The 23,305-nt window shown below is 29.5% G+C and overlaps 2 protein-coding genes across 2 annotated transcripts; both read left to right on the top strand.

Annotated features, from left to right (window-relative positions):
- Window positions 1-10,347: 10,347 nt before the first annotated feature.
- Window positions 10,348-13,766, top strand: LOC108849274 (myb family transcription factor EFM). Its single transcript, XM_018622824.2, has 4 exons — window positions 10,348-10,835; window positions 11,271-11,819; window positions 12,840-12,916; window positions 13,047-13,766. The coding sequence occupies exons 1-4, from the start codon at window positions 10,637-10,639 to the stop codon at window positions 13,497-13,499; spliced, it is 1,278 nt and encodes a 425-aa protein (XP_018478326.1). The 5' UTR covers window positions 10,348-10,636; the 3' UTR covers window positions 13,500-13,766.
- A 5,015-nt stretch (window positions 13,767-18,781) lies between these two features.
- LOC108851927 (PLASMODESMATA CALLOSE-BINDING PROTEIN 3) lies at window positions 18,782-20,301 on the top strand. Its single transcript, XM_018625403.2, has 4 exons — window positions 18,782-19,042; window positions 19,255-19,497; window positions 19,604-19,640; window positions 19,908-20,301. The coding sequence occupies exons 1-4, from the start codon at window positions 18,991-18,993 to the stop codon at window positions 20,062-20,064; spliced, it is 489 nt and encodes a 162-aa protein (XP_018480905.1). The 5' UTR covers window positions 18,782-18,990; the 3' UTR covers window positions 20,065-20,301.
- The last annotated feature ends 3,004 nt before the right edge of the window (window positions 20,302-23,305 follow it).

Raw genomic sequence — 23,305 nt, 5'->3', positions numbered from 1 at the left:
AATTAAATTAGGAATAGGAATGAGTAGGAAAGGAATGAATAGGAATAAAATCAATGGAATTAAAAAGAATATTTATTATTTTTGTTCCATATCAATTTTGATAAGAAATACTTTTGTTCTATGGTTCTTTAAAATTTAAGGAATGACAAGGAATCAGACGGAACAAAAATTCCCTATAAATGGTGTAATTTTTAAGGAATGAGTGGGAATTGATCATTCTCTTTGGTTCCCTATGTCACCAGTTAGAGCCTAAGTGTTTTTTTTGTTTAGTTCGGGGATATTCCGGACCTATTGAATGGCTCAGATTAATTCTCAAGGAAAAGTGAAATTCATAGATAAACCCTATTTCCGAGTATGCAAATAGGCCGTAAGTATATCCGTGTTGGTGTTCATGAATAATGTGATTTAGTTTCGCATAACAGATAAAACGAACCTGAAACGTGTTAGCGTATCAAACCTTTCTCCTTACTACTTGACCATAAGATTCCGGACACTTGTAAGTGTCTCAGAGAAAATCTATGTACTGCTCGTTTGTCTAGTTGTCATTTTCATCCAGATGATTCAACCAAATGATTCATTGGATGTTACCGGAACTATTTGTTTTCTATTCAGATTGTGCATTTAGATAGATCATCAAAATAAATTATGTGTCTTTCTTATTTTTATTTCTATCTAAATGAGTTAAATGAGTTATATATATATTGGTTTTGATTTACTTTTATGTTTAACTATATTAATTTTATTATTTATCTTATGGTTTTTATGAGAAAATATAAATTTTACAGTTTTCGCGAGAAAGTGTAATTTGTTGTTTTCATGGGAAAGTGAATTTGAAGTTTTGAAAATATATCATAATTATTTGTTTGTCTAAATTTGGCTCAAATTATTTTATTTGGATCGATGTAAATTTATCTTTTATATTTTTTAGCCAGATTCATATGCATGCTGATATACCAGTTAAACTCTTTTGAATGAGTCTCATTTTGTTAAAATTTTAAAACTTAATGGATCATTTGGATAGTGCCTATTTTAACACAAAACAATCATCAATTTCCATTTCCATCTAATGATCCATTTATATGGACAAACGAACAATCTAATAGTAAACACCTATTTTATGGTTTCAAGGGTAAACCATGGGTCATGTTGTTTGTGGCAGCTAAAATATTTTTTTTGCGTTTATCATTAATTTTGCTATCAAATGAGATTTTTTTTAAATGGTTGTCTCAATCGTGGTCAAATACTATTTGCTACACTACTAATTTAGTGCTACAGGTTAGAAATTTATTTTTTAAATTTGTAACATCCAACTACTCACAACTAATGGATGTTTCGACTACTCACAACTAATACATTTTATACCTGTTTATCCGGTTTGTAGGCCTCATTTTGCATTAACTTTTTGAGGATTCGAAAATATTTACTGATCATGTAATTACCATGTAACTTTTTCAAATTTTGGTTTCACTTGCACAATATCTCAAACCACTTTATTATAAGTAACATATCATTCCACTTCTCTAGATTAAACACATTTAACTTTATAATTTTTCATGATATATCATCGAATATAATACAATTTGATAACATAAATAACTAAATCAATTTTAAGTTATTAACATATACACAAATTGAGATTACAAAATTGTAATAGCTTAAATCTCTGTAATATTCTTTAAAACATAAATTAAAAATTTAATTTTTAACCAAAAATATAATTTGTGTTTTCTTTTGTTAAATACAACTCTAAATTAGGTTTTTGTTGTATTATTTCTTATTCCAACGCAGTTGGTTCATGAATTTTTCTTCTTCTCCATTTGATTTTGTTCAGTTTACTTGATCCGTTACTAGTAAATAAGATATATGGTGACTTGTAAAATTGACAATATATTTTTTACAAAAAGCTATCTAATAATAGAGAAATACAAGAATATACCAAAGTCACTAAAAAATTATGTCAAAAACTATACATTTTTCAAAAGACTCTTTTTCTTTGTCGGCTTGCAAAAGAGTTCATTTTTCTACTTTTATGGCGTCCAAAAGAGGATAAAGATACGAGTAGTCCAAGTTACGTTCCGTTCTTTTCATATCACAATTTGTTTGGTTACACAACTAGAGATCTGGGATTATATACTACGTGTGATTTCCCGACCGGAACTAATCTAGAGTTCGATGTTTCAGGATTAAGGTTTGCTTGTAAAAACGCGATTACAAATTCTAGACAGAAGTTCTCCAGTATCGGATAAACCGGATCGGTTCAGTCTGCGGAGTTTTGTTTTACTAATTATTAATGAGATTCTCGTAAGAGGAGATATTTCCAATCTAACTTCGATTCACTGCTTAAGTCCTAGCCTCCTAGGGCAAGAATAATATCATGATATAAAGAATTAAACAGTTCTGGATAAAAGCCAAATTACAGGTTTCGAAGTTTGGTAAATTATAAATAGATAAACAAAAGATAATGATAGGAAAATAGGCATATACATTAATAGACTAATATACCATATAACTATTGTTTAAGAAACTTGAAGAAAGACATGAAATGTATGAAATGGATATCCAAATTTTAGGATATGCATGTCGGCTGCTCGAAGATTTGATGTGGGATTATATGCCAATGGGCTACTTAAACATTAAATAATAAACAAATATTAAAAATGAAATAAATAATATTTTTTGTCAACATTATAAAAAAAGTTTAGACCGAAAGTTTAGAATCTATATCAAGCAAATAAAAATTATTAGTATGCAGTACATTAGTCTAGATTCAAGATGTCGCAGAGTCAGCCCTTATATTTCGAGTATCCAGCCTTCTCCAATTAATATATCGGATGAATCAGGTTTAATCCTGGATATATAGGTTTATAAACTTTTTCATTACCTTCAATTCCATGTACGTATACTTGAATTCTCACACGAATTGTTTGGTAAAGAACTTTGTTTCCTGATGCAAATTTTGCAAACTAATTTCTCCAGATAGAGCAAACCATTAACTTAATTATTGAAGTTTAAACGTGACACTGACACCAACAAAAATAGTATAAGTATACACTAATGGAAACTGAGTATTGTGTTTTATTTTAGAGAAAATTGGAAAATAGATCCATTTTTTTCTCCCATTTGTCACATTAGGATTTTAGTTAGATTGTTTAGGAAAATAGGATTTTGAAACCTTGTAAATACCCTAATGCCCTTTAATTATTGATTAAGTAGATTTATAATATATTATTAAGATTTTCGTAATTAATTTAATAAACTAAAAAGTAAAATTGGAAAAGTAAAAAAAAGAATAAAAAAGTTAAAAGGTAAAATAAAATTGGGAAATCCCTAATCTCTCTTTTCACGATCTTCTTTCTCCTTCTCCTTCTCCGCCGTAAGCTTTTCTCCCCTTTCCATGGCGATCTAGAAATCGACAGAGAGAAGCCTTGTTCGTCGTCGGAGATTCATCTAGAAGTCTCTACTCTCGTTTCGTCATCTTCCTCTTACGATCTCATAGCCTTCTCGTCGTCGTTGAGCTTTCTCTCTGTTCTTCCTCTCCGTCGGATGGGTGAAATCGAAGACTTCTTTCATTAATGCCGACGAGACAGTCACATCTCTTCACACAAGGTAATCAATTTCTTCTATATTCTCTCATCTAACATGAAATCGATGTGCTGTTCCATTTAACCTAGTTTTTGTGTAAACCGATTTATAATGTTTCTTAAGGCAAATTTGTTTTGTGGGTTGGTTAATCATCTTACAAACCACGATTAAGTACACATCATGTAGATAATTTTGATTTTCTTTTTTTGTTATCGTTTAAGGTTATAGAAAGGGAGAACATTTGGTCCAATTGAAACAATGGTGTCCGATTGGATGTAGAGTAGTTGAAAAAATTGGTCTTCAAATGTAGAGTAGTTGTTCCTTCTATTGTGTTTGCATTCTTAGTTAGTTCTTGTCTGATTGAAACAATGGTTGTAGAATATGTTCTTCCTTTGTTTATGCTCTCATAGCCCACAATTTTCTCTTTCAATCTAGACATGCTTGTTGTTAATATTCAAGATCGATTTTTCTCTTATTAAATTGTTGGTTCTTTTAAAATTTTAAACTATTGGAATACATATTCTAGGATCAGGACAATATGAAAGTAAAAATAGCTTTAGTTTGTGTCATTATTTTGTGAATGGTATTGATATTTAACAAATTGAACTAAAGATGATCTCATGGCTTGTATATATGTCGGGGGAGTTACCAAAGAGGCTTTTTAAGGAGGGCGAGGAGCCTCAGGTGTCTCAAATCAATAACAACTGCAGGGATCGACTACATAATTAAGAAGTTCAAAGCGTGGATGCCAAAGGAGCTGGATGTTGTGAAGAAAGATCTGGTGTGTACAATTAAGAAGTACACCTGTCACCATACACTATCGTCGATGTGCCTGTGCAAAAGAGATTGAACAAGTCTTGTTGTGATTGCGGTGCGTACGCACTCAAATACTTGGAATGCCATCTGCTTGGTCTCGACATCAACTTAGTGAAAGACGAAATAATTCAAGGTTGCAGACAGAAGATTGGCGTGGAATTATGGGAGGCTACACACGATCCTGTTTATGCTGAGGTTATGAAAACCTATGTGCCTTCACCATGGGAGAGGTCTCAGGTCTTCGATCTGGAAGAAGATTAATAGTGTCTAACTAGTGCTTTGTTTTTTTTTTGAATTATGAGGCAAAACTCTAGGTTTTTATGCTTTTATGAAACATTTGATAACTCTAACTTTGCTTTTCTATGAAGTATTTTTTTTTGGAAAAATATGGTAGCCCTTAAAATACCCTAAACAAACCCCTAAAGTTATTTGGAAACCATTACCCTAAACATACCCTAAATTTAGTAACCCTTATAATACCCTAAACATATCCTAAAGTTATTTGGAAACCATTACCCTAAACATACCCTAAACATATCCTAAAGTTATTTGGAAACCATTACCCTAAACATACCCTAAATTTAGTAACCCTTATAATACCCTAAACATACCCTAAAGTTATTTGGAAACCATTATCCCTAAACATACCCTAAATTTAGTAACCCTTATAATACCCTAAACATACCCTAAAGTTATTTGGAAACCATTATCCCTAAACATACCCTAAATTTAGTAACCCTTATAATACCCTAAACATACCCTAAAGTTATTTGGAAACCATTATCCCTAAACAGACCCTTAAGTGTTTTGAAAACATTACCCCTAAACACCAAACAAAAGCCAAAATAAAACCTAAACATACCCTGATCTATTCACTTATTATGTAGATTGATCACTTAAATAATTAATTATATAAAATTATCAATAATTTTCAAAAATTATCTCCTTCTTTGATCTATGTTTTAACACTTGTTTAGAGGATTCAAAGTTAAACTACAAACGATCTGGAAGTGTGATATACTCGAAAATTTTGTTTTTTTTTCTGATATACCTTAGGTATAGTACACGTTATAGGTGTATGAAACGGCGCCATTTTGTCTAATTTTTTGACCTACTCTATTTTCTTCCTCATTCTTATTCGACAGAGTAATATACAGCGGCGACAAATATGGAGAACGACTCCACTGGTCGCTGCAACTACACATCCATTCACCAGATTTAACATAGATTAGAACCATGTTGTAATGATAGAGAGAAGAGAGAAGAGAATGGAATAGGGAGGAAGAAGAATAGAATATGGGATAGTCGATGAAGAGATCGTGGGAGGAGGAGAATATCGTGGAGAAAATATTCTCCAAGATATTTGGGGATAGATTTAGAAAACATCTATAACCGAATATGGAAGTTTCCATATTTTTCGGATTTGCCTAGAAAACATATCATACCTAAGCCTTAACACTGTACAGTATGTGGGAGACCTATTCTATCTAAGACGTCACATAAGTTAAAAGGTACATGACCTTAATTTCACAAAAAGTACGTAAGGTATATCATAGAGTTGTGGTTATTTATCGTTATATAACCTTAGGTATAGTGAAGAGATCTTGCTAGATTGAAACGTCACAAAATGTACCTAAGATATATATGACAAGGAAACCTAAATAACGTTTTATACCAAGGATATATCGATGTATAAAACTTATATTTCGATTTCTAGGTAAAATAGATCACCAGAATGTGTATTCTAACCTGGGTTAGAAAGTAAAATAAAATATGATTCCAATTTTTTTTTAAAAAAACTTTAAATATATAAATTGTCATACTTATGTTTCCAATAGTTTTCATATTTTTGTATATTTTTTTATTTAAGTTTACTATTTTTCTCATCAACCAAGGGTAAAATAAGTCCAAAATTGCCAAAAGTATGAAAAGTCTTAAAGTGACAAACAAAAAAATAATATGTCTCTTTTTTCCAATTCTCCCTTTATTTTATTCGAGATTTCAAAAGACTTTAGATATTTTCATAATTAAAATCTTGAAATAACATATAAAGTATATAACAAACGTTTTGAATTTATATCTTGTAATTAATTCATAGACGTCCAAAAATCTAGTTATCCATTGTTTCAAAACTATTGCTATGAGCTCTTTTAGGTGTGTCAAATTAGTTCATTTTTTTTTACTTAACGTAGATAAGAATAACATTTGAAAGGCAATGCAGTTTATGAGAAATAAAAGAATGCGAGCGAGAAAATGTGATAAAGAAATGGTTTAAAATATTTCTAAGCAAGAATCTTGTACCTTCCTGGCCACTTCGCTAAAGCCCGGTGGGAAGATTCTGCGACTCTCAGTTCTCTTTCAGTATTGTTTATTAAGTGAATATCTGTCCTAGTTTATGGTAATCAGTTAAATCAGATGTTCCCATTCTTTCTCTCTTTTGCATCCACTAAAATTTAGAATAATTAATTACTCATCTTTATATTAATTCGATTTAGAAAATAAGTGATCAATCGTTACCTCTCACTCTCGTGCGACTATAAATATAAAAATCTTGTTGCCTGGTATATGCTTCTTTGATTGATTTTGAATCTCAGTATTTTTTTTTTAATTTTATTAAAAACATATAGGTGGTGGAAGAATATTATGTTTTTTTGGGCAACGACTCTAGATTACCGTAAATGCTCCAAACGTTTACCATTGATTCCTTTCATATATGGCAGTGGTGATTCCATACATTAAGTTGAAAATGTTTGTTTCTTTAACAAATGTTCGAACAAGAATGTTAGCTTAAACCTATGTCCTGCCAACAGCTTAAATCATTCAATATAGAAGTAGCACAGCTAGGAGCACATAATTTATTAACAATTTTTTTAACTTAATTCACAAAAGTATAAGCTCTCAGAAGTGGGGAAATAACAAAAAGGGAATCTGGGATTAAAACAATATATCGCTTTAATAAAAATAATTTAAAGCTTTTTCTTACCCGTTTTGTTCTTTATAACAAGTTTCCATATATTCCCTTTTGCTCTCTCGAGCCTAATGCTTTATATCCTCCTCTTTTCTCCTTTAGCCTCTCTTTTCTCTTTCTTTCAAATGAATTATATTAAAATAGATATTTTAAGTTGATAAAAAATGTGATTACAAACTAGGGAAATTGGATTGCATATACATATGAACACCAAAAATCAAGTTTATAACCATAACAACATTTTGGTTATGATATTCTTTGTATAATATGTATAATGACAAAAGTTACCCTCCATTTCCTGTTCATTCTCACTCTCACTTTCATCTTTGATCTCCTTTTTCTCAGACTATTTTTTATTTTCCAATTTTTTTTTATTCCACGATTATTTTCAGGTTTTATGAAGTTTTTAGAAAATGATTTTTTCACACTGTATAACCATCATCAGATCCAATAACTGATAGGCTTATCACTTTTATTCATATTTTTTTTGGCTTTATGATTTTTCTAATTTTTGGTATATGTGAATTACGATTCAGAGAACATGTCGAACTGTTAGAGAAGATAAACAGTGTAAGGTACTTTGTACTATTCTATTTTATAAACATAGAATAGACATGGTTTTTACTGTTTCAAGAAAATATGAATTTGATGGTGCTTCAGTATAAAGTTTTATGTGTTAAAACTTTATATCTAATGTAAACACTTTTTTCATGAACATTATATTTTAATGAAGAATATACACAAAATTTTGCAACACTGCTTGTGAATACTATACTATCTATTTTATTATCTAAGAATGGTGTAGTCATCCTCTTCCTCTTCCCCATCCCCTTCCCCTACCTCTCCTCCTCTCCCCTACCCCTCCTCCTCCCCTCCTGTCCTCTTCCTTTATCGCGGAAAAAGCATCACTATCACACTTTCTTAACCAATAAATGATTTTGCATTGTGATGTTTCTATGTATCAAGTTCTCTATATTATTTATAGATATAGTATAGTATAATATGTTAGTTATGCATAATACATTAAATACATAAAAATTATGTTTAGTAGATAGGAAAGATGCATGTGTACTTTATATATCTTGTGTTTGGTTCATCCTTTTTCTTCTCTTCATCTTCTTTTTAATCTCTCTCTTCTTTCTCTTTCTTTTATTTTTCTTCCTTGTGATGTATTATTAGTATAAATAGATTGTGTTATACTATTCTATTTGATAACATAGAATAGAAACAATTTCTTAATGTTTTCTCCTACTTCCCCTCTTTTGCAGCGCTCCTCCCCCCCTCTTTCTCATTTGTCGTGGCAGGACATCACAGTCATTTTTTCTTAATCTATAACCAATTTACATCGTGATGTTTCTATGTATTAAGTTGTCTATACTAATTATTTACTATATATAGTATAGTATAAATAACTATTTCAATTCGCAGTGGATTGAATTTAGGGTTTAGAATTTGGGTTTATGGTATATGGTTTGGGTTTAGGGTTTAAGGTTTGGGTTTAGGATTTAGGATTTGGGTTTAGAGTTTGGGTTTAGGGTTTAGAGTTTGGGTTTAGAGTATATGGTTTGGGTTTTGGGTTTAGAATTTGGGTTTAGGGTTTAGGATTTGGGTTTATTGTATATGGTTTGGGTTTAGGGTTTAAGGTTTGGGTTTAGGATTTAGGATTTGGGTTTAGAGTTTGATTTTAGGGTTTAGAGTATATGGTTTGGGTTTAGGGTTTAGGATTTGAGTTTATTTTATATGGTTTGGGTTTAGGGTTTAAGGTTTGGGTTTAGGATTTAGGATTTGGGTTTAGAGTTTGGGTTTAGGGTTTATAGTTTGGGTTTAGGGTATATGGTTTGGGTTTAGGGTATATAGATTTGTATTTATTTGTTTGTTTTTGCCTATACTATATGATATTTAGTTTAGGATATAATGACTTTTTGTTTAGGATGTATGATTTGGGTTTAAGGAACTAGGATTTTGGGTTTAGAGTTTGAGTTTAGGGTATATGATTTGTGTTTAGGGTTTAGGGTTTGGGTTTAGGGAACTAAGACTTGGGTTTAGAGTTTGGATCTGTCGAGTATTCTATACCATAATCTATATAGTATAGTCACGTAATGGATGAAACTCAATCTCATAACTACTTAATTTTTTTTTGCGAGACTGACTATATTACATCGTGTATAGTATAGTATCACAATTTTAGTATTAGAATATCAATATCACGTTCACGCGCCATAAAGGAAAGTTTGGTCAAGTTTGTGTGTAAATTGTCCTATCTGTTGCTTTTAACTGTAGCAATAGTATATTCTTAGTTTTTCTCCCTGCTATGAATATAGAGCAAATTCACCCTACAAACTAAGAAAAAACTAGAAATAACACATCAAGTGGTTGTAGTTTGATGATTTAAGTTGAGCCATAAATTCTTTTTTTTTTTTGCTAAGTATATGATATTCAAAATGGGGTTAGACCATATAGTTGACAGCAAAAGTCATCTCGTCTATGTCCTACCCGCCAATCAAACATTCGGCAAAGTTTTAGTGGGGGAGAGATGAAGAGAAAAAAAAACTCATTGATAAATTTGTTGCTTGTAATTTTGGATAGTTAAGTCTGCTTATTTTCCGCGTCAAGCATATTTACTTTTAATAAATATATTTTTAAAACACGTATATGTTCCTAACCGCAACGTTTTATTTTCCTTACTGCGGGGCTATGAAATTTGTTCACTAATCAAATTTTCAATTTATGTCCAAAATATGAAGTTAAAAGCCAGTATATATGCTAAATAATATGAAACATATATGCATGGTAGCATCGAAAGCCTTAGGCTTTTCTGAGAACTACACTCATAGCCATTGACTCATTAGAGAAGAGTAACGATTTTTAATACGGGAGACGTTTCCTCTCACTAGAACATCTCCTGGCTCTCTCTCTCTATATATATATTATATATGTGTATGGTGACAGATCACTTTATTCCATCCTGCCCTTTAAATTGAGCCTTCTAAAAAGGACAGGAACCTCCTCGTGATCCTCCTTGTGTCCACAACCCAACATTTTATTCCCTTTTTCCTCTGTCTTCCTCTTCATCCTCTCTTCTTCTCCAAACCCTAGTTTTTTACAAACCCTCAAAATCATTGAATATATATTTTAAGAATCATCAGCATATACATATCATCTGAAACTTGAAGCCACTACATATTCTTCTTGGTTCCTTGATCATCTATCTATAGCCAAAAACATTAATAAATATTCTTATTACATATAGAGAGTGTATAGGCAATATTAATGGCATCCTCATCAGAACTAAGCTTGGACTGCAAGCCACAAAGCTACTCTATGCTTTTGAAATCCTTTGGAGAAAATTTTCAGAGCGATCAAACCACACAAAAGCTTGAAGATCTGCTTTCTCGCCTCGAACAGGAACGTCTCAAGATCGATGCCTTCAAACGCGAGCTCCCCCTTTGCATGCAGCTCCTTAACAATGGTACATACATATACAGTTACAGATATTAACATATACATCTATATAGTATTGTATAATATGAACTGAAATCTTTCCTTTGCCAAGATAATAAATACTTAAAACAAGAACAGAAACCTAGTTTACAAAAAAAAAGAACAGAAACCTAATTATTAAAATACTATTACATATGCCTAGCTAGAAGAGTTTTTGAATTTCTTTACTTTTTCAAAAGATCTTTATTTATTAATTTAAGAATTTCATTCATGAAAATCAGAGCTTGCTTTTGAATTCTTTGAATAAAAAAAACTTTTGTTAATTCCTCCCATCCCATCACTGAAATCAACAAATTTAACTAAAGTGATTTTAAAGGTTATATAAGGTTCATTTTAACTTTCATTTTCTGTGTTAAAAAAAAAAAAACTTTCATTTTCTCAAATTACTTTAATATCTTTTCAGCTGTGGAAGTTTACAAACAGCAGCTAGAAGCATATCGAGCAAATGGTAATAACAACAACCAAAGTGTTGTCACAAGACCGGTTCTTGAAGAGTTTATACCCTTAAGAAACCAACCCGAAAAGGCGAATAATTGGATGACGACTGCTCAGCTTTGGAGCCAACCTGAAACCAAACCAAAAAACAATGATTCAAGTACAGATACTCCCAAAGACGAGCTTGCTAGTAGTCCAAAACTCGGACATGTTGATGCGAAACAAAGAAATGGCGGTGGCGCTTTTCATCCTTTCACTAAGGAACAACATTTGCCTGAATTAGCTCTATCTACGGAGGTCAAAAGGTTCTCTCCGACCATTGAACATACTAATGACCACGGTAACGATGAGAGCATGATAAATAGTGGTAATAACAAGAACAATAATAATAACAATTCGAATAGCAATGGAATTTCTTCTACAACAAGTCAAAGTAATAGAAAGGCACGGCGTTGCTGGTCGCCGGATTTGCACAGGAGATTTGTCCAGGCTCTCCAAATGCTTGGTGGTTCTCAAGGTACAAATTAGTACACTACTTATCATAATTATGTTTTAGTTTGCTGTAGGTTTAACATGGGTAGTTCCACATAATTATTAACAAATTAGAATAAAACCATATTTAATTCACTAAACGCATCATTACCGAACCTGTATAGATACAATTCTGAATTTATCTTTAGGAATCTCTTATAAGTCTAAATTTCAGTTAGTGTTTTGCTCTGATTTTGAAGTAAGCAAATATACAAGTATGGATCGATTTGCCTTGATTTTAGTTTGACACAAATTAAGTTTTAGATGGATTTTGATAGCTTTTCAGTTGATAAAAGATATAGTAACTAGAATATACCATGGATCGACTTGAGACGACAAAATTAAGATTCATAATCAAGTCTCAGAAAAATAACAAGGTTATAAAAATTGGTGTAGACGACCATGCTGCTTAGGCAGGTGGTAAATAGCTCTTAGCTGAAACTATTTTTTAAATTGGTCTAAATTAATCTAAATCGATTTATCTGTTAAATTAAATAGTAATATTCATGCAAAACCCACAAATATATCTACTTTAATTTTTTTTTTGTATAGGTAACTTTTATAATTTATCAAAATATCTAATGTAAACATATAATATATAAGAAATTAATAATTTGTTAACGCCTGAATCTCACATATATGATCCGAATAATCTGTCGGTTTCTAATCCTTTATAAAGTCTAAACCTACCGATTCTTGAACATTTGCAAATTCTTGAACATTTGCAAATTCTTGAACATGGTAAATTTAATACTGATTCTTGAAAATTGGTGTTAAATTCTTGAACATTACAAATTTAATATTTGTATTTTCGATTCAGATTTGGATTGAATATATTAAAAATTAACATATGAATCCGTTTGCTAGAAAGAAAAACACGTAACCATAATTATAACCCCATATTAGATCAAATTCAATAAAATCTGCATGTTTGAATTGAAATGACTTGATATATTCTGAATTAAATCCATAACTATATGTATGGTGTTTCGGGCATTATTTGCAGTGGCTACACCGAAACAGATAAGGGAGCTTATGAAAGTTGATGGTTTGACCAACGATGAAGTCAAAAGTCATCTCCAGGTAACCTCCATCACAAGCCACCACAATATGCTTACTTGTTTTTTTGTTTTTTTGCTTTTTAACTAATAATTTAGTACCTTTTTTTTGTTCATCAACTAATAATTTAGTACTTTATGTTACTTTCAAACAGAAATACCGGCTTCACACAAGAAGACCAAGCCCAAGCCCACAAACATCAGGTGGACAAGGTCCTCATTTAGTGGTCCTTGGTGGCATATGGGTTCCACCAGAGTACACCACTGCACACGGAGGCACTCCAACTCTCTACCACCACCAAGTTCACCACCACCATGGCAACGCCGCTACGCAGCCTCCACAACACTTTTGCTCCTCTCAAGAATTCTATACAACTCCGCCTACACCGCAGCCGCTCCATCACCAACACTTCCAAACATTTAACGGCTCATCCGGCGGTGGCGCCACGTCCAATGATTCAGCTCATCATCAGTTAACGGACAGTGCCACCGATGAAGGGAGGTCTCTCGAGAGTGCTAGTGGAGAGGGAAAAGGTTTGGCTGCTCTGAGGGAGGAAGGTGAAGATCAGAGTAATATTAATGGAAGTGAAATAACTCTCAAATTCTGAATTTTTTTTTTCTTCTTGATTAATTAGAGGGAGAGATTCTAGGGTTAGGGATGGGTGGCAATGTGAATTTGACTAAATTTATTGCTTGCATCTCGCTATGTACTTCGTAGCATAACCGTAGGACGGTAGGAGGTAGTGAGTGTTTTATCGAATTTATGATTAATTATCATAGTTGATCAGTTGATCTTGTTGAATATTGTGTCACTTAATTAGAAAATCATTGTATGACATTTACTAGCTAAATAAGATGTGTACTGTTTTGTCTTCTTTTACTTTAGTTGGTAGCTCATGCTCCTACATTTAATAACCGGATAGCATTATGAATTTTTGTATAGGCGTTACTCATGCCTAAATTAATTAATCTATCGTCAATGTTCATTTTTTACTGTATCAATTTTTGATTAACTTGGGATATTTCGTATCCATGGATAACTAATTTTAATTTCCAAGAAAAGTGTAGCTCAGGAATAAACAATTTGTCTAGGTATTTAAATGAACTCTAAACAATACATTAGTACTATAGTTAGCTCAACACCAATATCCACGTGATTACATGATTAAATATAATGGAAGTTTATACAACTACTGGATATATGAATATGTGTATTGCAACGGGTTTTGTTTAACGGGTTTTGTTTGATATTTTAATTTAATAAAAACATAAAATAATAAGTTGTTTTATTATAGTCTTATGATTTTTTTGCATATATTGTATGAGGTTTATTTTATAACTAAAAACTCATTTTCACTTTTCAAACATAAATTCAGGTTAATTTATGTATTTTATAATCATGATGCATAGATGAATTATTATTAACTTTGTATTTAAGGCTACAGAAAATACTATACTTAAAAGTTTAAATTAAAACCAACCTGAAATAACAATAAAATGAAATAAAAAATTGAAAGTTAAATAAAGTAATTCAAGTCAATGACAACATTATACAATTTCTTAGGTAGTAACTTAATATTGTATGCAATAAGTTTTTTAATTTTTTAGGATTCTTTTAAAATGAGAACATTTAGTTTTATAAATCTTCTTTTTATTTACAATTAAGAAAGTAAAAATACTATTAAATGTTATTTTATATTTTTGTTTACGATTTTAGAAAAGGAAAATTGCTGTCATATAATCTTTTACATTTATCTTCTTTTTAGAATTTTAGAAAAAAATAAATTGCTATAAAATAAATATTTTTGGTTACTAATAAATAATTTGAATTACTATTTCTACAGTTTGTATCAATACTACTTTTACACTTATTTTGCTAATTAAATAATTCTTAGTTACAATTCTCTTTTGGTTATGACTTAAAAGATATGATACAAATCTCTTTTGCTCAGCATTTTGTTTTTTGAAAGGAAAACAACTATTTATGATTTTAAAAAAGGAAATTAAAATTATATAATCTTTTATAATTATACTTTGTTTAGGATTTAGAAAAATAAAATTAATATCAAATAATTATTTACAGTTTCTAACAGTTGGCATTTTCAAAATTCCTTTTCTTCAATATCACTAACATACTTAAAAAAATCTTGTTAATTAATTCTTATATGCTGCACTGTAAACACAAGTCACATTCTATATATATATATATATATATATATATATATATATATATATATATATATTTGTTGTATATATATATATATTTGTTGTCATCAGTCACATATCCTATATAAGTAACCGTTTTCATGTGTTCTCTAGCGGGAGTAGACATGGAGCGGACCTAGAACGATCAATTATGCACTAAAAGTCAGCAGAATTCTTTGATTTTTCATTATTTAATGTCATAAATAAGGTAGGTTGCACAGAAGTTTCATCGGATGTCCGCTTCTCGCTTCAGAACCGGAATCGAAATCAGAATTTTTTGAAAGCTTACAGAATCTCGCTTCCAAAACGTTTCCAAAATATTTTCTTTAAAAACAAGTTGGATGCTTACGATTCCATTTTGGAATCACGCTTCCTGCTTTTTAAAAATTCATTATCATAATTCATAAAATATAAAATCATAATTTTTAAATCATATAAAATCCAAATTTTAATAGTAATGAATTAAAGAGAATAGAAATTTACAAATATAAAACTAATACTATAAATTATCCTTATGCATTGAAGTTTTTATTAAAAATATAGCACATATTCAAATATATTATGTCAATAAATTTATGAAGTTTTAAAAATAATTAAAATAATAATTTATTTTAAACTTAACTTATGCGTATTATTATAGTTTTAATATGGAATCATTTCAAAATTATTATAAATTAATAAATTCTTTGTTTTAAATTTAAATCATATGATTTTTAGTCCTAAATTATATAAAAATTTCTTATATTTTAATATATATGTATACATGGATATACAATTCTAACATATATCCGTTTCCTAAAGTTTTTTAAAACTTTGTTTCTATGCTTCTATACGTCTCCGTTTCCACTTACCCGCTTTCGTTTCTATGTAAAATAGTAAACAAGTGTAAGCACTACTCAACCTGTATCAATTAATTTTCTCAATATTCATATTATCATATTACACTAGTATTTTGCTGCCTAGGACAAGTATTGTTTGATGGCAAAATACAATAATTATGAAGAAAATTAAGCTCAAACTTTGGAAGGTGTTAAAATCATTTGGGTTATGACTATGAGAAAGCATTTTTGTTGGGAGGTAATAAATCTAAGAGCATTTTCGATGTACACCTTTATAGTTTCCTCTAAAATATTTTTTTTATTATAGAGGTGAACTTATTCTAGTGTAAAGGAATCTTACTTTTTATCTCTATGTTTAGAAATGAAAATAACAATTCTCTATATTTTTCCATATAAGAAGAATTCTATTATATAGACATACACTAGAGAAAATATACTTTCATAAAAATATTTCTCTATTTAAGAGAAAAATATAAAGATGAAAATAGAGATGAGTTGGAGATGGTCTAAGTCTTAAAGGTACATAGTGGTTTTGTTTTCTCTTACACCAAAATTTAACTTTGAACTAGACAACGACAATTAATGACATAAAGTGTCACCTTCTCATTACACAATATGTTATGAATAAATATAAACATATTCAGTATATTTTAAAAGAAAATTGCCTAAATATTTAATATTTGAGTTTTTAAATGATTATTATTTAAAGTTTAAAATTTAGAGGATATGATTGGTTTACAAAATTTTATAAATAACTATTAAAATTATATAAATGATTTAAAAGAGTGTAGTTTTGGGGTTTTTCATAATATTCTTAAAGTATTTATGAAAATAATTATCATTTAAAAGTAATTTTTTTAGAAAATGATGTCAAATTTGAGGTAAAGTTAGAATTTTACTAAATATTTTTAAAAAGGCCACAAAGAAATCAAAACCTTATATTTTTCAAGCCAGTAAGAGATTGAAAATATATGAAAAGGCTTTCAAATAAAATAATAACTAACAAAAATAAAAAGCAAAACAGTAGAAAACCGGTTTTAAAATGGAAATATTCTAAGAAATTCATGAGACTCACATGCTACTTGTATTTTTACCAGTTCAATTTTATTTATATTTTAAATTTAATTAAAATGAATTATATTAACATTTTTATAGGAGTACTTAGATAAAAAAAAACTTGCATCAATTTTAATGTCCTAGTTTAATTCTTACATTAAATGGAAATGAATATCATTCAGAAGATAAATCATAGATATGATCTGATTCTTATTTTTATTTTTATTAACTTTTAAAAGTATGAAAAAGTGTAGTAATTTGGAAAATTTTAGCATTTTATTAAATATTGTCATTTGACTAAAAATACTCTATTTATTCAGTAACTATTTATATTATATCATTTTGTGTGACTTACTATACAAAATTTGATGATATTATTACCTCTAGAGTTAAATTATCTTGTGAATTTACCATTTAAAAGTACTCTGTATTTTGTAACTTGTTAATGATAGTATAATATACGTATGAAAGGTAATATTTAATAACAAAACTAAACAAGACAGCCCTTTAACCAAAAAATAAAAATAATGAAACTGAACCATAAAAGTTGTAAATCATAGCTATAGTGTGGTTCATTTATTCAACACCAATTTTTTACTTTTTACTTTTCATATCACATTTTATTTTCTTTTTTTCCACCTAATTATTCAACACCCTTTTCATTTTACTTTTGTTACAATAGTTTTATTTAAGAAAATTCAATACTTTACCCTATCATTTTTTATTTTTTATTTTTAATAAATTTGTAAATGCACATTACTAACAATTTTTATTGAAATTAAAATTAAAATAAAGAAAAGCTACATAAATTTTAAAATTTAATATCCTTAATTAATTGTTTGTCAAATAGTAAAAACACTTATAGGAGTCATTTCACAAATAATTTTTATATGTTCAAATCGAATGAAAAATATATATTTATAAAATATGAAAATGATAAATTTTGACATAAAATTAGATATAAAAATACAATCTACTATAAAATGTTTGATGTCATATAATCTGGGTGAAATATGAATAATTGTTTTTAATAAAATGATGATCACATGTGTATTTGTTGTCTCCCCTTTTTTTACCCTTTCAACATGTTGATAATATTCAACAAATTTTAATTCACCTCATCTTTTCAATTTATTCAACATGCCAATACATTGATTTAACAGTCATGCCACTGTAAATGTTCTAATAGCTATAAATTATTAAACTTTACCCGGTTAAATGGCGGACTAATCCAATATAATTTTATTTTTTTAAAAGTTGCAAAGAAACAAAAATTTACGATCATACCGAGAAAACAGAACCTGCAGGCTGCAGAAACCATCAAACCGATGTTGGGTTAACTTTTGACCCGACACCTGGGTTAACATTTACCGTTTTTAGGTATAAAACTAAAAATATTACGACCGGTGAAATAATAATTATGAATACATTGAATAGTAATACGAAAGGAAAGTATTTATTAATTACCAAACATGGAATGCAGCGTGCACCAACCATACATGACTAGATGGCCAACTGGCCAAGGTCATTAACGCAGTATGCAAAAAAATTTCAAAAATGTGTCAGTTCTCAACTTTCTTTGTCCATTGTACCTTGCTTAGATGGAACATTAATCAAATAATTAAGAATTTTAATTTTTCATAATACCTTTATGGTCTCACGATCGAGTCACGATTACTTTGTTTATGCTGTTACTATATTTTGACCAAAGGAATAATTAAATCGCATCAATCGATAAATATAGTTACAACTTTCGCATTAAAATAAACATATATTAATTCAGAATTTAGCATGGACCATATACATATTTCTTGAGAGTTTGGAGACATTGAAATTTCAAAATCTTGTCTCTGGTTAAACCTCGGAACTAGAGACACGGTATGGTCTATAATATGAAGTCACTTTTATTTATAAGCTCTTCTTTCTCTCATCTCATCATAGTCTTAAATCTCTCCTTCTCTCCAACATTGGGTTGTATCTTTATCTTTAGTAATTCATCATGAGAATGCTTCTTGGTCTCGTGTTTCTATTGGCCTTAACCAGCTACTCAAGTAAGTTTTTCTTCTGGTTTCTTTTGCCACCTTCTCTCTATTTCTTTAGTAAAGGAAAATATCATTTTCAATATGGTCTAATCACAATGATCTTCTCAAAAGAACCTATTTAATCCAAATCATATACTGTTCTTGAAGTTTTTTTTAAACTGTACTGTTCTCGAAGTTTCAAGCTCCAAACTGTTTTTTATATCTCTCTCTCTCTTTTGTAGGTGCAACTTACTGTCTATGTAGAGATGGAGTTGCAGAGAAAGATCTTCAAACGTCGATAGACTATGCATGTGGAGTTTTAGGAGATTGTAATCAAATCCATGAGAAAGGTCCTTGTTACCAACCCAACAATGTCAAGGGCCATTGTGATTGGGCAGTGAATAGCTATTTCCAAAGAGCCCGTCAAGTTCCTGGAAGCTGTAATTTCTCAGGAACTGCTACTACCAGTCCAAATCCTCCTTCAAGTAACTCCTTAAATAAATTAATTAAACTAAACCTTTGAGATCTAAATTTGTTGGGTTGATGAACTAAAAGCTGCAATCTTTTTTGATAATTTTCTCTGTTTTGTAGCTGTGGTTACTGGTTGCATCTATCCTTCAAGTCCTGGGTATGTTTACTCAATTAACTTCCAATAAACTCGTTGGATTCTCCCAGAATGGGCAAGCAATTTTTAATTTCATTTTTGATTTTTTTTTTCCTTCCATACCATGAAGACACTAGCCACCAACCACTTTCTACAGCTGCATTGAAAATAAAAGTTCCTTTTTGTTTCTTTATTTTCAAGATTTGGTACGAGACATTGTGTTTGGTTTAAACTTATTTATGATAACGTGACTTGAAAGTTCTGTTTGTTTTTACCTACTTTGTCTTACAGAAATGCTGGGACAGGAGCTCCAGGGACACCGACCTTTCCAGGACCTCCTGCGTTTGGTCCGACCGGAATTTTTGATCCTTCAGGGAATGATGCTTTGAGTTTGATCACTGCAATAGCACTCACACTTGGTTTCTCCGTCATTGTGTTTCTATATTAGTATGACTAGTCTTTTACCAAAAAAAAAAATATTAGTATGACTAGCAAGTGGGGTTAAGGATTTAGATCGAAGGATGAAGTTTTGCCACATATCAATGCAAGTTCTTTGAGGCAGACATCCACTTAGGTTGCTTTTCTTGAAGTTAGGCTTTTCTTATTTCTGTTTGTTTCTTTCTTTCTTTCATGTATGCAATGCAATGTAAGTAAGAGTTGATGGAATCTTTCTTTTTAAGTGTTATATGCGCTTACTGAAGATAACACTCAACATAATGAGAATATATTGTAAAGTTATTCTGGCTTAAAGATTTTGTGGACGTGGTGAATGGGTTAAGATGAGATCTATGATTGGACAAAGAAAACGTAACTTCAAAACCAAATATAACATGTTTACAAACAAATTGATTCTAGCAATTGGGAAGCTTCATTATACCGAACCAAAATCATACCGAAATACTATAACTCATCTGGTTTTCAAGCCAATAAAAAATCTCTTTATTATTAAAGGAGAAGGATTTTTTATGAGTAACTTTGTTTTGGTATTTTAGTAACAATTTTGCCATTTTTGATGATGTGATAAACCCACAATTCTTCTCAACCATCTTAACTAAAAGACTTTTAGTTACTAGAAATTTTACAATAATTGCCATTGATACTTATTTATATGGTAAATTCTTAGTATGATATAACATTAACACATAAGTGACACAACACATAGAGTAAACAATTACCAGTTTAAATTGTCATGCTTTGTAACCGGTTTTCTCCAGCAAAGCTTCCCATTATAAAGTGTACTATGAGATGTTTTACGATTGAAACCACCCTAGCAAAAGAATAGACTTCTTCATCGTCACATAGTCATTTTTTTTGTATACATTTTCACATAGTCATATTGTATACATTTTCCATTATACATAGTATATTCTTATATTTATTATTGCATATATTTATTATTGTATATATTTATTCTATAACAATTAGGTTCATATATTCTTCTAATGCGTACAACATATATTCTTTGATGTGTTTTTACATTTGGTATTATGTATGAGTTTTAATATAGTAACGTGATCTCAAGTTCTGTTTTGTAGGGAATTTGAAAAAAAAAATGAATTTGAATATTAAAACTACAAGAAAATAGCTCTATTGCAACAGAAAAATTACAACATTCATTTTCGTTATTAATTTGCTATGATAATTGCAATATTTTTGCAATAATGAATATTTGTTACAATTTCATTACAAATTTATTGCAAAATAACAACTATAACAGTGTTGCATGTTTTCGTTACTAAACTGCAACCTATTGCAACATAAACAAATATCTTGCAAGTTTTGCAAGAAACTTTCAACACTTTTAAATCATTGCTAATTAGCAAAAAATATATTAAAAAACATGTGGCAAAAATGTGACTGATTATATTCTCTTATTATATGTTCTTTTATAGAAAAAATTAAAAAAAATTGTATGTTGAGTACAAAATTTCCCACTGGATTACCAGGCAAGGCATAATGGCTAAAGCACTGCAAGCTGTCTTTGCCACTCAACCTCAGAACCTCATATATGTCATCGATCTTCCCTTCGATTACCGACCTGTCACTCGTTGTTACGATGATTAAGCTACTTTCCTTGAGCCAGTCGACTTCGCCAATCAGAAACTCTAACTATTCTTTGTGTCTCACATTATCAAGAATACCTAGAGATATCTTATGGAGTAGGAGTTATATTTTATTTAATAAAGTTGTTGATTTGGCTTTTATATTTTATTTTGTTTTATTATATAAATATATTTACTGTACAAATAAATAATGAATCTAATATTATTATAACAAAAAACTGCAACAATATATTTGCACCAACTATCACTACAAAAAAAGAGTTGAATTGTATCACTTAAATTGTATCACAACTAAATGATTCTATTTTAAATTACTTATTTATAAATGAAGCAAATATATATAATCTAACATCAGTTGTGATAAGTGATGTTTTAATAAATTTATTTGACATCAGTTTATTTTAAATGATATATTTTTGGGTAATTTGTATCAATTTAACAAAAAATGATACTATCACATAAAGTTATATCAATTATATAAATGATGTATATATTAATTTGTTGACGTCGACTATTAGAATGATACAAAATTACCATCAATAAAAATCAATGCTAATAAATAATAATCAATCGGTTAAACTGATGATAAATGAAACAACACACTTAAACTAATCAGTTACACAAAATATTCCAAGCTTCAAAAAATAGAGATTACAATTTACAAAGAAGTTACGATTCTTAGGCTTTGATTTCTTTTCTTTTTAATGTGACTTAAATTTAATTGGATCTTTTTCCTATAGTTATAACTCTTTGACATCAATAAATCCATCTTCTTTTCTATCGTGGTTCTCATCTTAGCTCTCTCTCTCTCCTTGATTTTTATTAATATGTCCTTTTATGAGTTTAAAAGCTATTTGATTCAAAGCAAATTTCCATTAACGATTTAACATGTTTTTTGTCCTTATATGAATCTTAATGATGGGTTCTGTTTCTTATTATGCAGGATTTAAAAGGAAACTATGATTTACTAAACACACAAATGTGATAGAATTTTTATGAAAAGGTATTATTTGTTTCTCTTCTTCTTGTTCTCAACTTTAAACTTAACTATATTTATAACCTTCGTGTGTGACTAAATAATCTTCCGTTGTTAGGATCAGCAACATCCGGAAGTATAAAAGACAAAGTCTACTAATATTTTGGAAAGTAGATGTCTTAAGGAAAATCCACCGGAAAATTCATGCTACCAATAAAGATTGATGATTGAAATAAACATGAAGAGAAGAAGAAGAAGAGGAAGAAGAATCACAACTCAAGAAACTTCATAGCCAAATCTATTTATTTGTTTATCTTTTTTATTACTGTTGTTAAAAGCTTGGATCTATATTTCTTTCCTCGTCATATTGTATTTTAATGTAAAGAGTTAATAAGAAAATATTTTGATTAATTTAATTATTGATATAAATTCATTTACTGGTTTTTTTAATTAACTTCAGTTACATACAAATAATAACAGTATTTTAAAATTTAATAAATGATAAATGATTTGCCACTATAAAATAGCAATAAAATGGTATTGCAAATTTGCTATGTTCTTTGCTATATATTTTTCGTAGCAATGATTTGCCACTATTGATATTGCAACAATACGTTGTAAATGTACAACAAAATTGTTACAAAAAAATT

This window comes from Raphanus sativus, chromosome 4, assembly GCF_000801105.2.
Source record: "Raphanus sativus cultivar WK10039 chromosome 4, ASM80110v3, whole genome shotgun sequence".
NCBI lineage: Eukaryota > Viridiplantae > Streptophyta > Magnoliopsida > Brassicales > Brassicaceae > Raphanus > Raphanus sativus.
Note: the sequence above shows the minus strand (reverse complement) of the source record. Positions and strands in the feature narration are given on the sequence as shown.